General features: G+C 41.1%; 1 protein-coding gene across 2 annotated transcripts in view; it reads right to left on the reverse strand.

Moving 5' to 3' along the window:
- LOC113450802 (long-chain fatty acid transport protein 2-like) overlaps nucleotides 1–561 on the reverse strand; it is a 38221-nt gene extending 37660 nt beyond the window's left edge. The window contains exon 1 of one of the 2 annotated variants that reach the window (XM_026722105.2): nucleotides 1–561. In XM_026722105.2, the coding sequence (XP_026577890.1) occupies nucleotides 1–478 (478 nt within the window). In that variant the 5' untranslated portion in view covers nucleotides 479–561. The other variant, XM_026722104.2, reaches the window with a different exon arrangement.
- Between the last annotated feature and the right edge of the window lie 17324 nt (nucleotides 562–17885).

The raw sequence follows: 17885 nt of genomic DNA on the forward strand, positions 1-17885 counted from the left end.
CTGGGGTTGTCAGAAGCACTTTGGCATTGCAGGATTTCAACACATGCAACAAAGATTTTAATCGGATGTTATAATTGATGCATGCCATGGTGCAGCCAATCTTCTCCAAGCCCATCCAGATCCAGATATAGGCAGGGATATTCTTCAAGAAAACAGCCATGGTTTCCCCTTCTTTCAGCTTCACATAGTCCTTTAGCACTCTGGCCATTTGGTTGCTACGTCTGTCAATGTCATGATAGGAATAAATTTCATCTTTAAAGAGAATGAAAGGCTTCTCTGGATGTTTCAGGACCTTGTCTAAAAAACAGTCCAGGAGGGTGAATGGTGGATTTTGCTGCAAACGTAATTTGGACTTGTATTCCATCCACAAGAGAGAGAAAAAGAACCGCAGGTCCAGCCAAATATAAGGGGAAAAAATATTGGCTAGCAGAGGGACAAGGATCAAGAGTCCCAGCAAAATTGTATAAAAGTGAAGCATGCTTACACACTGGTCTGAGATCCAGCACTCTGGAAGCAACAGGGACAGACTGATAGCTATGTAGAATGAGAACAAATAACAATGAAGGGAGAACTTTTTGCTCCTCCCTCTCCCTTGCAAAAATGTCCTTGGAGCCCTGCCAATAAAATTCAACTCCCATCAAATGCTTTCTTGGATTCTTGTCTAGTTCATGGCTGAGAATGGTGTGGGTCTATTCATCTGACAGTTAAAACAAAACCTGAATGAAAATGGCCTGATTGATTAATGGACGTCTTAACAACTCACATTCATAATAGTTTTTCATGTCCACATCTTTCCAAAAACTGTTATGTCCCTGGAACTTGCCAAAGTCCCCACCCAGGTCCGTTCATGCTGCGGGGGCGTTTGCTGCCCCTCATTGGCTGGCTTCCCACGACAGCCGGCTATAAAAGCCAGCTGCAGGGTTCGGTCAGCCGCTGTTCGCTGTGAGCCTGCTCCAGGCAGGGCTAACACGTTCAGTCCTTTATTGTTTCAATAAAGTCTTGTTGCATCCATGCCCTGGTCTAGCCTCTCATTGCTCAACTACAACACTGGTGACGAGGGTGGGATGGCTACCAGAGGCAATCCGCAACAGCTGAAGTCACTCAATTGCTGAGCCGCAGCCGCGCCGCCGGAGAGCTCGGTCAGCAAGAGCGAAAGTAAAGAGCGTCTGTAGCCGCTAAGTTAGCAAGCTACAGGGGAAAGTGAAGTGCTGCGAGCCACAGCCGCTCAACACAAAGAGCGCGAAATTCAAATGGCTGTCGTTTGAATTTCTTGCCGGAATACAGCGCGGTGCTGTTATTCCAAGTCACTGACGCCTACGCAGGCGTGAAATTTGAAGCGCTATCAGAGGCGTCTAGCCATTACCGCCTACGCTCCCCAGGAGCGCGAAATTCAAAATGCTGCCAACAGCCGTTGCAGCCAAGCCACAATTGTTAGCCCAGAGAGAGCAGAGAGGTTCTATGGAGCCTCTCCAGAGCTGAAGTCACTAGCCTGACAAGAGCACAAAGGGCCATTTTGTTGTCCCAGAGAGATTTCACAGCAGCATAACCTGCAGAAGTTCTCATCATGAACTCCAACCCAGCCTTCCCACCGTTCAAGCCGGATGAATAAAAGTGGGAGTCATACAAAAATCGCTTTAATCACTATATCGACGCCATTGGTCTGGCTGATGCGGGGGAGCACAGAAAGAAGTCATTCTTCCTCAGTTATTGCGGAGCCATCGTTTTTGATACCGCCACAGCACTCGTCGCTCCACGTGAGTTAAAGAATGTTCCCTGGGCAGAATTACTGGAAATTCTCACCAATCATTACTCCCCTAGGCCCTCACAGATCGCGAGGCGTTTCACCTTCCGGATGAGGAAGCAAGCTGAAAAGGAAACCGTCAACCAGTACATGGCCGCCTTGAGGACTGCAGCTCTCCACTGCGGGTTCGGGAACTACTTGGATGACATGCTCCTCGACCAGCTCGTCTGCGGGGTCAAGGACCTTCACCTCCAGAGGCGACTGCTTGCCAGGAAGGATCTCAACCTCTCCCAGGCCGTCGAGGAAGCCTTGGCTGCGGAACTGGCAACCCAGTCAGCCACCGCGATTCAAGGTCCCGTTCCCAAACAAAGCTATGCCACCATCCACTCAGAAGAGGTGGTCAACGAAGAGGATCCCAACGATCAAACAGACATCCACCGCCTCGCTCATGCCAAGAAACCACAGGTAGGAACCAGGCAAGAAAGCAACAGTTCACCGAAACACATCATCCTGTGCCTATCCTGTGGCGGACCTCACTCGAGAGCTACCTGCAAATTCAAAGGTGCCACCTGCAACAATTGCCACAAAAAGGGCCACATCGCCAGAGTCTGCCAGGTCGCACACAACTCAGCACAAAAGGTCCCTTCCTTTTCCCATTCTGGACTCCAAAGGCAAGTATTAAATTGTCACACTTGCTACCATGCTAATCACACCTGTCATTCTATTAGTAAAATCACACTCTCCATTTTATTAGAAGGTAAACCTTGTCGTATGGAGGTTGACACGGGGTCAGCGCTCTCAATCATCTCTTGGAGCACCCTCAAGAAAATCCAGCCCAGACTATCCAGAGACCAGCTCCAGAAGTGCCATCTCACCTTGAGGGACTATCAAGGGAAGGACATCCCAGTACTCGGCAAAGGCAAGTTCCTTGTTAATTTTAAAGCTTTCAAAGGCCACCTGCCTCTAGTGGTAGTTAACGGCAACCTCCCTAGTCTCTTGGGGCTTGATTGGTTCCCCTACCTCGGCCTAGGGTTAACAGGAGTCCATGCTGTCTCAGCTTCTGACACTGACTCCTTATTCACTGACTATTCAGACGTATTCAGCGATGAGTTGGGGTGTTATAACGGTACCCCCATCTCATTTGCAGTTGACCCCCAAGCAGTTCCAGTCCGGCTGAAACCTCATAGAGTCCCATTCGCCATTCGGCCTAAACTGGACGCAGAACTGGATAAATTATTAAAGCAAGGGGTCATTGAGCCGACAGACTTCGCCAAATGGGAGACGCCAATTGTCACACCCCTTAAAAAGGACGGCAGTCTGAGAATTTGTTCGGATTACAAAACAACAATTAACCGCTTTCTACAAGTTAGCGCTTACCCAGTCCCGGTCATTCAACATTTACTGCACACTTTTGAGCCTGGCAACATTTTCGCCAAATTGGACATGTCACAAGCGTATCAACAGTTTCCTGTTGACAATCAAACAGCCGAATTACAAACTATTGTGACCCACAGAGGTGCTTTCCGGTGCAGGCGTCTCCAGTTTGGCGTAAGTGTTGCCCCTGGCATTTTCCAATCCCTCATGGAGCGTATACTTCAGGGCCTCCCTGGCGTAGTACCCTACTTCGACGACATTTTGGTCTCGGCCAGGGACAGACCCCAACTCTTCCAGAGAGTCAGAGCAGTGTTAGACAGGTTCAGACAGCATGGCCTCAAATTAAAAAGGGAGAAATGTGCCATTGCCACTAGACAAGTGGACTTTCTGGGCTATAGAATTGATGCCTCAGGCATTCACCCCCTAGAATCCAAAGTCAAGGCAATCCATGAGGCACCCACACCAACCACTAAAGCCGAGCTACAAGCCTTTTTGGGATTATTGAACTTCTATGCATCATTCCTACCCCACAAAGCGTCAGTAGCAGAGCCCTTACACAGGCTCTTGGATAAAAAATCACCGTGGCACTGGGAACACAAGGAAGACACCGCTTTTCGCGCAGTCAAATCACTGCTCACATCAGACGCAGTCCTTATTCAATTTGACCCACATCTTCCATTAGTACTAGCGGCTGATGCATCCCCTTTTGGGATTGGAGCTGTCTTAAGCCACAGACTACCCAACGGCTCCGAGGCACCAATCGCCTTCTTTTCCAGAACGCTCTCAGCAACAGAGCGTAACTATAGTCAAATTGACAAAGAGGCTTTAGCCGCAGTGGCAGTGGTAAAGAAATTTCATGAATTCCTTTTTGGCCACAACTTCGAACTAATCACGGACCACAAGCCTCTCCTGGGTCTTCTATCCAGAGACAAGCAGACTCCCCAAGTGTTGTCTCCCAGAATGATGAGGTGGACCCTGTTCCTGGCGGCATACTCGTACAAGCTCATCCACCGCCCAGGAAAAACATTAAGCCACGCAGACGCCCTCAGCCACTGCCCCCTGCCAGCTCCAGCTGAGGACCCGGCCCCGGTCCACGCCATCTTCGATGTCACTGAGCTCGATCTTCCTGTCACCGCCCTCAACATCGCCACCAAATCCAAGACGGACAAAACAATCGCCCAGGTACTGGACTGGGTGAGGAGGGGGTGGCCGGGCACTAACCTCGCAACCGAATTCACACCTTTTAAGACCTGGCAACAGGAACTATCTAGCTTGCAGGGCTGCCTGTTGTGGGGCACCAGAGTTGTCATTCTGGCCTCGCTTCGCACACAAGTCTTAGAGGCACTACACGAGGGCCACCCGGGCATCGTCCGGATGAAGGCGTTGGCTCGGAGTTACGTCTGGTGGCCTGGCTTGGACAACGACATCGTCAAGTGGGTAAGCTCTTGCCAACCCTGTCAGGAATCCAGACCATCCCCTCCAGTCACCACCCCCACAAAGTGGGAGAGCGCCAACGCGCCTTGGTCAAGGCTTCACATTGACTTAGCGGGTCCTATACATGGCAAAACCTTCTTGGTGGTCATGGATTCATACTCTAAATGGATTGATGTGGCCCAACTATCCACGACCACCACGCAAGCAGTTACCAAGGCCTTGACCCGTCTATTCGTGACACACGGGCTACCAGATACTATAGTTTCGGACAATGGCCCCCAGTTTGCCTCAGCAGAATTCAGCCATTTTGCCGCCAATCTTGGCATCCGACACATCTTCACGGCCCCCTTTCATCCTGCCAGCAACGGATTGGCAGAGAGGGCCGTTAGGACCACAAAAAAAGCGTTAGCCAGATTCAGCAAAGAAGACTGGCATCACAGACTCTCCCGCTTCTTACTAAGCCAACACTCAACTCCTTGCATGGTCACCAATAAATCCCCAGCTGAATTTCTAATGGGTAGACGCCTAAGAACCATGTTGGATAGGCTCCACCCTCACTATTGCCCTGACACTCCACTTGCTTCAATGACGGGGGTCAGAGATTTTGTCTTGCAGGAACATGTCTTCGCAAGGAACTACGCCGGAGACCCACTTTGGATCCCTGGGGAGATTGTAGCCATCACCGGTCCCAGGTCGTACCGAGTACAACTGGAAGATGGCCGCATCTGGAGAAGGCACTTGGACCAGCTAAGGAAGCGTCAGGGTACCCTCGCCAGTGCCGGATCGTGGGCACAGGTCAGCACCCAGGTGCCTCACCAAACTCTCATCGAAGACCGTCCCAGAGACTCTTCGCCACCATCACCCGAGCCGAGGGAGCAGGCAGTAGACCGGGACTGCCCGATGGGTCCTCCACCCGGACCACCTGACGGGGACACGACATCACCGGCCAGAGGCACGTCACCGATACCAGCACAGACCTCCGAGTGAGCTCGCACCCCATCACCAACCCAACCTGTTCCTTCGAACTCTGAGACACTTGACAGCTCGCCTGAGTTACGCCGCTCGGGGCGCCAGCACAGACCACCCGCTTATTTGAATGACTATGCGTGTTCGCATCTGGGGGAAGGGGTGTTATGTCCCTGGAACTTGCCAAAGTCCCCACCCAGGTCCGTTCATGCTGCGGGGGCGTTTGCTGCCCCTCATTGGCTGGCTTCCCACGACAGCCGGCTATAAAAGCCAGCTGCAGGGTTCGGTCAGCCGCTGTTCGCTGTGAGCCTGCTCCAGGCAGGGCTAACACGTTCAGTCCTTTATTGTTTCAATAAAGTCTTGTTGCATCCATGCCCTGGTCTAGCCTCTCATTGCTCAACTACAACAAAAACCATGAATGGATTTTAAGTATAACATTGCAAAAAAGTTCATCCAGTTCCTTCTGCCCTTGGCAAAAAGTGAAAATGCGGGTTTCAACCGGTTTTGCTCTCTATTATTTGTCAGTGCTAATTCAAATAATTTGTTTTGCAAAATACATGTGATCTTTAAGGTAATACACACTTGGAACAGAATTTCCATTGATAAGCAAGGTGGTTGTTAAGTAAGCTGCCTCCAATTTTATGACCTTTTTTGCCACCGTGGTTAAGCAAATCATTGCAGTTGTTAAGTGAATCATGCAGTCATTAAACGTATCCAGCTAATCCATTCATTTTGCTTGTTAGAAGCAGGCTGGGAAGGTCACAAATGAACCTGAGATATTGCAAACATCATAAATACATATCAGTTGCCAAGCATGCAAATTTTGATCTTCTAATCACAGGGATGCTATGATAGTTGTATGTACAACTGGAAACTGAACAAGATGGAAATTAAGGATTTATATGTTGAGTGCAGTTGGTCAGCTAGTTACGAATCCATCTGTGTTGGATGGTGTTTAACCCACGCTTTTCTTTCTTATCAAATAGTAGGTTGTGATCTACTTTATCGAATGCCTTACTGAAGTCAGAGTAAATTATATCCAAAGCATTTTGCTAGTTCATTAATTTTGTCACATTGTCAAAGAAGAGATTCATATCATATCATATCATATCATATCATATCATATCATATCATATCATATCATATCATATCATATCATACCATATCATAAAAGATGAATCATAAGTTTCATCTGGCAGGATCTGTTTTTCACAAACCCATGTTGGCTTCTGGTTATGACCTTACTTGCTTCTTGATGTTTGCCGATTCATTACTTGATTATTTTTTTCCAGAATCTTCAGTTATTGATGTCAGGCTGATAGGTCTGTAGTTTCCTGGATCCATTTTTTTTTCCTTTTTTGAAGATGGGAACCACATCATCCCTTTTCCAGTCATTTGGTTGTTTGCCAGTGCTCCAGGATCATTGAAATATATGGTCTAGGGGTTTTTTTCAGTGTCGTTGTAATGTTGAATGGACATTAAATAAATGGCTGTAAGTTGAGTCTTATAGTCCTCTATTGCTGAAATCTTTATGCTATAATTTTAAACCCATTTAAAAGGTTAAAATGTTTTTTAGTTATACATTACAGACATTTCTATCACACCATCTCAAAAGTTCTAAATGGCATAAGGAAGAACAATTTAGCAAAAAAACTAATAATACCTAAACTGTAATAGCACAGTACATGGGGACAGACTCCAAATTTAACATTCCCTGTATATTGTCTCAAATCAAATAAGTTCCTAACCAACCTAGCTGACAACTTTGTTATCCAAAAGGTAGAGGGTGAAACTAGAGGGACAGCCATACTGGACTTAATTCTTACAAACAGAGAAGAAGTGATAGAGGGAGTTGAAATTACAGGAACCTTGGGTGAGAGTGACCATGTCATACTAGAATTCAACATAACACAAACACAAGCAACAGAATATAATGACACCAGAGTCTTGGATTTTAAAAGAGCTGATTTCAATAAACTCAGAGAGAACTTGGGAAAGATTCCATGGATGAAAATCCTAAAGGCGAGAACAACTCAAGAATCTTGGGAAACTCTAAAAAGTATGATCATAGAAGCCCAGACCAGCACAATACCACTGAGAAAGAAAAACAACAAATCCAAGAAGAAACCAGCATGGCTGCACAAAGTTCTCTCTGGCAAATTGAAAGAAAAAAAGGACAAATACAAAAAATGGAAAGAAGGACATACAACTAAGGCAGAATATCAGCAGATAGCCAGAATCTGCAAAGACGAAGTCAAGATAGCAAAGGCTCAGAACAACAAAGATTTGCAACAAAAGTCAAAGATAATTTAAAAAGTTTCTTCCAACATATAAATAAGAAGAAGAAAAATCAAGGAAACAGTCGGTCCACTAAAGAGAGAAGATGGCAAGGAAATAACAGGCAACAGAGAGAAAGCAGAACTGCTTAACTCATTCTTTGCATCCATCTTCACGCAAAAAGAAACTATAGCTCAACCTACCAAAAACATAACTGTAAAAGACAGACCATAAATAAAAGTTAAAATAAGCAAAAAAATAGTAACAGAACACCTGTCTGATCTTGATGAAAACAAATCACCAGGGCCTGATGGATTACATCCCAGTTTTAAAGGAGGTGGCAGAGGTCATCTCAGAACCACTGCACCATATCTTTCAAAAATCCTGGAGCACCAGGGAACTACCAGAGGACTGGAAAAGAGCTGATGTGGTTCCCATCTTCAAAAAAGGAAAAAAAACAGACCCAGGAAATTATAGACGAATCAGTCTAACAACAATACCTGGGAAGATACTGGAAAAGATAATAAAAAAACAGATCTGCCAACATCTAGAAACAAGTAAAGTAATAACTAGCAGTCGGCACGGGTTTGTTAAAAACAGATCATGCCAAACCAATCTTATTTCATTCTTCAACACAGTGACTAAATTAGTAGACCAGCAAAATACTGTGGACATAATATATTTAGATTTCAGCAACGCATTTGACAAAATAGACCACAACCTACTTCTTAGTAAGCTAGAAAAAAGTGGAATAGATAGCACCACCACTAGATGGACTCGCAACTGGTGGCAAACCACACTCAATGAATAGTCCTTAATGGGTCTAACTCTGCATGGAGGGAAGAAAGCAGCGGGGTCTCACAAGGTTCCGTCTTAGGCCCAGTACTCTTCAATATCTTCATTAATGACTTAGATGAGGGAATAAAAGGGGAACTTACTAAATTTGCAGATGATACTAAGCTGGCAGGAATAGCTAACACCCAAGAAGATAGGCTCAAGATCCAGATGGATCTTGACAGACTAGAACACTGGGCCATATCTAACAAAATGAAATTCAAAGTAGAGAAAAGTCCTACACTTAGACAAGAAAAACCAGAGGTACATATAAAGACTGGGTGAAACCAGGCTCAATAGCAGTAACTGTGAGAAGGATCTTGGAGTCTTAATGGACAACCTGCTAAATAGTAACCAGCAGTGTGCAGCAGCAGCCAAAAAAGCTAATGCAATCCTAAATAGTATTAACAGAGGGATACAATCAAGATCAAGGGAAGTACTAATGCCATTCTATAAAGCCTCAGTAAGACCATACCTAGAGTACTGCATCCAGTTTTGATCACCACATTATAAAAAAGATGTTGAGACTCTAGCAAAAGTACAGAGAAGAGCAACCAGGATGATTAGGGGAGTGGAGGCTAAAACATACAACGAACGTTTGCAGGAACTGGGCTTGGCTAGTCTAGTAAAGAGAAGGACCAGGGGAGACATGATAGTGGTCTTCCAATATTTGAGGGGCTTCCACAGAGAGGAAGGGGTCAAGCTATTTTCTAAAGCACCTGTAGGCCAGACAAGGAATAATCGATGGAATCTGAACAAGGAGAGATATAACCTGGAAATAAGGAGAAGCTTTCTGACAGTGAGAACAATCACCCAATGGAACAGCTTGCCCTCGGAAGTTGTGGGAGCGCCATTACTTTAGACTTTCAGGAAGAGATTGGACTGCCATTTGTCAGAAATGGTGTAGGGTCTCCTGCTTGGGTGGGGGGTTGGACTAGATGACCTTCAAGGTCCCTTCCAACTCTGATTATCTGTTAAATCTGTTAAAGGTGGCTCTAGGTTCATGTCTTAGTATACTGGAAGGATTCCCTTTTCCAAGAGAGAGACCATGGAATATAGACTAACACTTCTTTTTATAGTTTGGGCAAAAATATATTTCAAAGTGTCATAAAAATATCCAAATAAAGAAGAACACGGACAAACCACAAACAATAATTCTTACTTTAAGATCAGAGGTTTATTTCATGAGCAATTTCAAACATGAAAAGCCATCCAGACAATCAGGCCAGAAACATATTAACAAGAGACATCAGAGCAGCAAAAAGAAGCTATTTTTTTAAAGTTAAGGAATCAGTTCTCAACAAATGAATCAGCAAACATGTGGAAAACTCTTAAAAACATCACTGGCTACAGCAAACCTCCTTCCCAGGCAGAAGGAAATCAACAACTAGCACGTGATCTGAACGTGCTTTACTGTAGGTTTGAAAGGAAACTACAGCAACCTATCTCCACAACCCACATCTCAAACACACCAACAACAGCCAAGCCTCCTACAACTGACCCCAATCCATTAGGTTCATAATCTCTGGTGATCACAGAAAAAGAAGTGCAAGATCTATTTCTCAACAAAAGCCATGAAAGCACCAGGGCCAGACCAGATAACTCCTTCTTGCTTAAAAGTCTGTGCTGACCAATTGGCCCCCATCTTCACCCAAATCTTCAATAGATCAGTAGAGATGTGCTATGTTCCTTCCTGCTTCAAACGTTCTACCATCATCCCAGTGCCAAAGAAGCCCTCCGTCAGGGAACTGAATGACTACAGACCAGCTCTAACATCTGTAGTTATGAAAATCTTTGAAAGACTTGTGCTGTCCCACCTGAAAACTATCACAGATCCGCTGCTAGATCCCATGCAGTTTGCATACCAAGCAAATAGATCAACGGATGATGCTGTTAATATGGCTCTGCATTACATCCTACAACACCTTAAATCTCCAAATACCAACGCAAGGCTCCTCTTTGTAGACTTCAGTTCAGCATTCAATACCATCATTCCAGACACTCTTCTAAGTAAATTAAATCAGCTAGTGGTACCTGAACACACTTGCAAGAAGATTATAAGCTTCCTAACAGACAGGAAGCAGCAGGTGAAGGTAGGCAGAATCACATCTGATACCTGTACAATTAGCACAAGGGCCCCCTAAGGCTGTGTGCTTTCTCCACTTCTCTTCTCCCTATATACTAATGACTGCATCTCAAATGATCCATTTGTTAAAATACTGAAGTTTACAGGTGACACAACAGTGATTGGTCTCATTTGAGACAACGATGAATCTGCATACCGATGAGAGATTGTACAACTTGCCTCTTGGTGTAACTGGAACAATCTGGAACTGAACACACTCAAAACCATAGAAATAGAAGAAATCCTCCAATACTACCACCTCTTACAATACTAGACAATGCAGTAACAATAGAGACTTTCAAATTTCTAGGTTCTATTATATCACATGACCTAAAATGGACACCTAACATCAAAAATATCATCAAAAACACACAGTGAAGAATGTTCTTTCTGCGCCAACTCGGAAAGCTCAAACTGTCCAAGGAGTTGCTGATACAGTTCTACAGAGGAATTATTGAGTCTATCATCTGCACCTCTATAACTGTCTGGTTTGGTTCTGCAACCCAATAGGACAGACACAGACTTCAGAGGATAATTAGGACTGTAGAAAAAACAATTACTACCAACTGCCTTCAATTGATGACCTGTATACTGCATGAGTCAAAAAGAGGGCTGTAAAAAAATGTACAGACCCCTCACATCCAGGACATAAACTGTTTCAACTCTTTCCCTCAGAACGACACTATCGAGCACTGCACACCAGAACAATTAGACACAAGAACAGTTTTCCCCCAAATGCCAACACTCTGCTAAACAAATAATTCCCTCAACGCTGTCCAACTATTTATAAATTCTGCACTACTATTACTATTAACCTTCTCATCACTCCTTATCACCCATACCCTCCCACTTGTGACTGTATGACTGTAACTTTGTCGCTTGTATCCTTACGATCTCTATTGACTGTTTCCTAGTATGATTTTATTGCTTTTTGTACCCTATGACTATTATTAAGTGTTGTACCTTATGATTCTTGACTCTTGACAAATGTATCTTTTCTTTTATGTATACTGAGGGCATTTGCACCAAGACAAATTCCTTGTGTGTCCAATCACACCTGGCCAATAAAGAATCCTATCCTATCCTATCCTAACATTACTTACATCAATAACCCATTGCAATGAGGTCCAGAGACAATAGTTAGGTCCAGCCAGGAATAGCTACAGCCAGTGGCCCCGAACTCATCCCAAGACATTCTTTTTATACTTTTCTGCATACATTTCACAATTTACTTCCTTGTTCTTTCTTACTGACAGACAGTCTCCACATATACCCCTCAAACCTCTACCCATCAGTTACTTTCAGTTCCTTATTTCTTGTGGTTTTGTCCTTTTATGTCCAAATGTATCTATAAAGCCACATACTTTGCAAAATCATGTTTCACAATTTGCAACAGCTCAGCAGAATTACAAATACTTCTGGTATTTTGAAATCATCCTATCTAAAACTTTGGTTCATGTTTATTTATTCTGGGGCCTGCTATCATCCAAAGGCCTTATGGAATCTGATAGATCAATAGTCTATATTTTTGTTTCCCACAAATATAAAAATTGATTAGATTAGGTAAAGTCCTTTGGAAAATCCAATAATATGTAAGCATAAGAATTGGAAATTGTATTGTATTCTGAATAAAAAGAGCATTGTATTCAGAATAAAAGTATAAGAAATATTTACAGGAGAAAAACATCAGAATAAGTATACATTGACAGTGCTTTTCTCAACATTGGGGTCAAATACTTGTTTTGTTCAATAGAAAAAAACAAATTTATTTTATTTACAATGTATCAAACATTAAAAGACTATTTTTACATTCTTCTTGAACATTAATGCTTATAGAAAATTATTTGAAAGGAATACATTTGAAATACTTTTGAAAGAAAAAGAGAAAGCTAATTAAAATACAAGAAAATCCAAGTTAGTTAACCAGTGAAATAGTATCTCAAAAACCATGTTGCAAATATTCCAAAGTTCATACTGTGTGGCACTCAGAAGCTAATCATATATTTTGTAAGTCAAATATAAATCTATATGTACATATGTTTTCTCTTTTATGGATGTTTCTCCTAGAAAGAAGCTAGGCTCCATTAAAATTGCTCAGATGGACAAAGACAATACTTGTTATCTGATGAATGTTTTTTTTCCAGAAGAAGCCAAAGGTGGAACAAAATTGTATTATACATTTTCCCAATAAAGGAAGTACTCTAAACAAAAGATAAGTGTTAGTGTTTGGGGATAAACCCCCAAGCAGAGTATGCAGCAGCAGTCAAGCCAGGCAGGCAAATGAGAGAGAGAGTGGGCCCAAGAGTATACACACACTGGAGACAAAAACACTGTTTGTAGTTTTAAAATAGTTATTTAATTCACACAGAGATTAAGAAGTGTCATTCAGTCCATATGTCATTATCCAGTATATCCATCCAGTTATCAAGTCCTTTAACAGTAAATACAATGTCTTTATCTGCTTGTAAATCTTCTCCTCCCGATACCTTTCTCTCTAAGACAAACGCTGAATCCACAGCTCACCAAGCAAACAGTCCTTGTGTTCAGTTGAAATGGTATCTGGCACAGTAGCCTCCAAGAGTAAGCAGACAGACGTTCCAACACAGCAGTCAGCAGACCAGGAACAGAACCAGGTGCATCCAGAAGCCGGTGACTCAGACAGTTGCATCCAGAAGCCGGGGCTATTACGTTTCCCTTCCTACCTTTATTGCTGCCTGCAACCGCACCCACAATGACATTGCAGTTTCTTGTGCTTAAAGCTACAAAACACTTAAACCTAGGTTTACATATTTATTCAACCCAAACCTGGTTGGTGTATCCATATACCCAACAATAAGCATATAGAATTTCCAAATGGATATTAAATCACTGGTTAGAACATAGTTCAATATACAAAATTTAGCAGTTTACCTTTAGGACAGACACATATTTGAATGATTTGAGTTACCTCCTACTAAGCTAGTTGAAGCTTGTGGTATGAATACATTTACACCCTGGAGGTTAAGTAGTGCTTATCTCTCTGCACAGACTGGAATAAAATGCTAAATTCAAGAATGTACTTTATTGTTTTATCCAAGTATTAATATCAAAAGCATAAAGATTTAAGTCTTCCCCACACTATTTTATTTATTAAATGTCTACACCATAGATCTCACCTTTCTAGAGGTTTACAACAGCAATATATATATCTGAGAGGTTTTAGCTGGTGTCGCGATGATACGGCATGCGATCTTGGAGGTCTGAGATCGCTGCCGATATCTTTGCTCCTGGATCGTCCAATCGGATCTAAACTGTCCCAAAGAGACGGTGAAAGTAAAGAACGCATCCTGTTGATTCCAGGGATACAGCAAAGTCCCTGGTAGATCTAGGAGAAGCTCTTTTTGCCAGTGGCAAAGAGGCAGCCATTAAAGCTGCTGAAGTTGGGACAGCTCCAAAACAAAAGAGAATGGAAAGAGAGAGTGTGCGGTTTGGTGAGAATTTTTTCTTTATTCTAAGATTTGAAAGGACACCCTAAGGAAAAGAAAGAATCTGTAAAAGTTTTGACAGAAGTGACTAAGCGGAGATTTTAAACAGGAATGTCAAAGTAATATTTTTATTTTTTTTCCCTCATTGCTAGATTTTCTACACATGATCTTATATTTTGAAACTGAACTGTTTTTTTCTCTTCTTTTATCTATACTTTTTCTCCTTTTTGATTTTATAATAATTTAGGCTAGAGACTCCCTTTTAGTTATTTTTTTTAAAAAATATCTTTTTCTTTTTTTAATTAATTCTTATTATATTTCGCTTGGAAAAGGAGGGGGAAGTGAAAGCAAAAGAAACTTTGTAACACTGCCAACTAAAGGCTTGGAAATATTCTATTTCTCTTTTGACCAGACAAAGCTGAAAAAGAACTGAGACTTCTTTTCAAGGACATTGCTATTTGATAAGATAGAGGGAAGAGCATGGGAGAGTATTATTACAGGTGCTCTTCTGGGTTTCTATCAACAGCTGGAGTCTGGTGTTGAAGCTTATAGGAAAAGAAAAGGTCATAAGACTCTGGAGAAGAGAGTTATAACAAGAGCCTTGGATAATTAAACAAAGTGCAGTGTGCTCTTTTTATTTTTTTTAAGCTGCGCTACCCCTCCTCATCAGTTTACTTTTTGTAATAGCTATTTGGATTTCTGGCCCTTTGGAACTTGTCTTTGTTTGTTTTTTCTTGTCTTTGGAAGTTAAATTTCTACGCTTGCTCTTTATTTTAAAGGAAAAACTTTAGTATTAATGATTTTCTTCCTTTTCTTTTTAAGGGAGTAGTCTTTTTTTTCCCTCCCCCTCCCTGGTATTTTTGTCTTTCCACCTACCTTTCAAATTGGCTTTTTTTTTCTTTTTTTCTTTTTGTTTATTTTTCTGGCCTTCTTTTTTTCTCTTATGTATCCTTTTATATTTGAGACCTGTTAATTGGATTAAGGTGTTGAAGAACCTGAAGAATTTTCTCTTTCTCTTTTTTAGCTTTTTATTTTTCACTTTTCACTTTTATTTTTTAGGATTTTACAACTTTTTCTTTTTTGTGTGTGTGGTTTTTTTGTTATGGTCTTTTCCTTCATCTTTGAATTTTTACTGTTATCTAACCAATCAATTGGATTAAGGTATACAAGAACCTGAACAATTTCTTCTTCTTTTTTTATTATTATTACTATTTGGCTTCTTTTTTCCTACTATTTTTATTTGGAATTGCAATTGGTTATTTCGCAATTGGATTAAGGTCTAGAAGAACCTGAAGATTCTGAATTGCTCAAAATGAGTAGGAAATTAACAGCCCCTGGTTCCTCAACTTCTACTTCATCCTCTCCACCATCTGGAGGACAACATTCAATACAGACAATGTTATGGCAAGAAAAAGAACAAGAAAAAGTGACCATGCAGATGATTATGCAAGGAATTCAAAATATTCAAACAAGAACAGAGAATATTGAAAAGAGAACAGAGAACATTGAACAAAGAACAGGGAAAACAGATGAAAAGGTGGAGAACATCCAACAAATGATGATGAAGTACGATGAGAGATTCCAAAAAATTGAAGAAAAAGATAAACAAAGAGACAAGAAGATTGGAGATATTGATAAAAGATTAACTGTGGTTGAAAAGATAAAAGTGGTATGCTGAGATGGGAGATGTACAGATCAGAATTTTATCTTAGATTCCAAAACATAGAGGAAGAAAAGGGACAAAACCTAGCTGAGATAATGATAGAAATATTGGCTGAAGCTTTGGAAATAACTGAAGAGAAGATGATGGATGGAATAGATGAGGTCTATTGAGTCTTCACAAGATATGCAATGAGAAATAGCTTACCAAGAGAAGTTCACATCAGATTTACAAAGAAAGCAATTAAAACACAAATATTGCAAGTGGCAAGAGAGAAAACATTGAAATACAAAGACAAGGAGATTGTGGTCTTGAAACAAGTACCCAGAAGTGTGAGAGAGATGGGAAGAGAATACCGATTCCTGATCAAAATGCTACTTAAAAAAGAGGTGAATTATAGATGGCTAATTCCAGAAGGTTTAATGTTCACATGGCAAGAACAGAGATACAGAATTGACTCAATTGAGAAAGCTGAATAATTTTACACAGAATTTTTTAGAGGGAAAGAGGAAGAGGCAGAAAAAGAAATTTCACTAATTGAATTCCAAAAGGACTGCCAAATGACGACTGAAAAAGAAGGTGTAGTAGGTGGAAAAGAGGAAACCAAAGAACAACGTGAACCAAGATCTACGAGAGCTGTTAAACCTAATTACAAAATATAACCATGGAAGAGAAAAAATTGATTACAATTAATATAAATGGACTTAACTCAGCCATTAAAAGAAGGAAAACCTTCCATAAATTAGAGAAATTAAAATTTGATATAATCTGCCTACAAGAAGTACATATTAAAAAGCAATATGAACAATTGTTGACATCCAAAATTAGGGAAAATATTTACTTCCTTGACACAATGCAAGAAAAGAGGAGTGGTTTTATATTATTATTATCTTTATCTTATTAAAGATATTATCCCAGCGAAATTGATTTATACTGACAACGACGGAAGAATGCTAATGGTGGAAAGCAAAACAGAAAGACCCTCCCTAAATCTTTTTTTTAAAATGGTAGATGAAATAAACTTAAAAGATACATGGAGAGAAAGAAATGTTAAAATCAAACAATACACCTTCTACTCAAATAGACGTTTATCATGGTCCAGAATAGATATGATATGGATGTCAACAGAATTGTTAACTAATATTCAGGAAATAAATATTGAAACAAGTACTTGGGCAGATCACAATCCAATGACAATTAAATGGAAAGGACAAAGAAGAAGATCTAGATGGAGGTTAAATAATATTATTTTAAAGGAAAAAGACTTCACACAGTGGATAGAGAAAGAACTGGCTATTTTCTTTAGAGAAAACAAAAAAGAAGATACATCAATCCAGAACATATGGGATACAATGAAGCCATATGGCAGAGGCTTGATAATAGACTATACAATGAAAAGAAATACCATGAAAAGATTAGCCTCTAAGGCACTAGAGGGTGAGTATAAAGGACTTGAAAAAGAGCTACAGAAAATGCCACAGAAAAAGGACATTAAGTTAAAAATGGATATAATTAAACATAAAATGGGTCTAATAGAAAAAGAAGAACTAGCACAGAAAATTAGAGGTGCTAAATAGAACTACTTTGAAGATGCAAATAAACCAGGTAGATGGTTAGCATATAAATTGAGAAAGGAGAAAGAATCAAGGAAAATTAATAGACGGCCAAGGCCAAATTTGCTATGGTAGTAAAGAGAAGAAGGAAATCATTCGAGATACTATTATGGGAAACTATACACATAAGAGAATATTGATGAAGAAAGAGTTAAACAGTACTTAAAGAATGCTAATCTACCTCAGATACCTAAAGAGATTGAAACAATGTTAGAAAGCAATTTAACGATGATGGAGTTAACGGAAGCACTCAAGAAGCAAAATAATGGAAAGGCACCAGGCCCAGATGGACTTCCAGCAGAATTTTACAGAACATTACAAGAATCATTAAACCTTCCATTGCTAGAAGTTATGAATGAAGTTATGTTAAAGAAGAGGATACCTAAATCATGGTCAG

Source organism: Pseudonaja textilis, chromosome Z (genome assembly GCF_049901715.1).
Source record: "Pseudonaja textilis isolate UNSWEBS1 chromosome Z, rPseTex1.2, whole genome shotgun sequence".
NCBI lineage: Eukaryota > Metazoa > Chordata > Lepidosauria > Squamata > Elapidae > Pseudonaja > Pseudonaja textilis.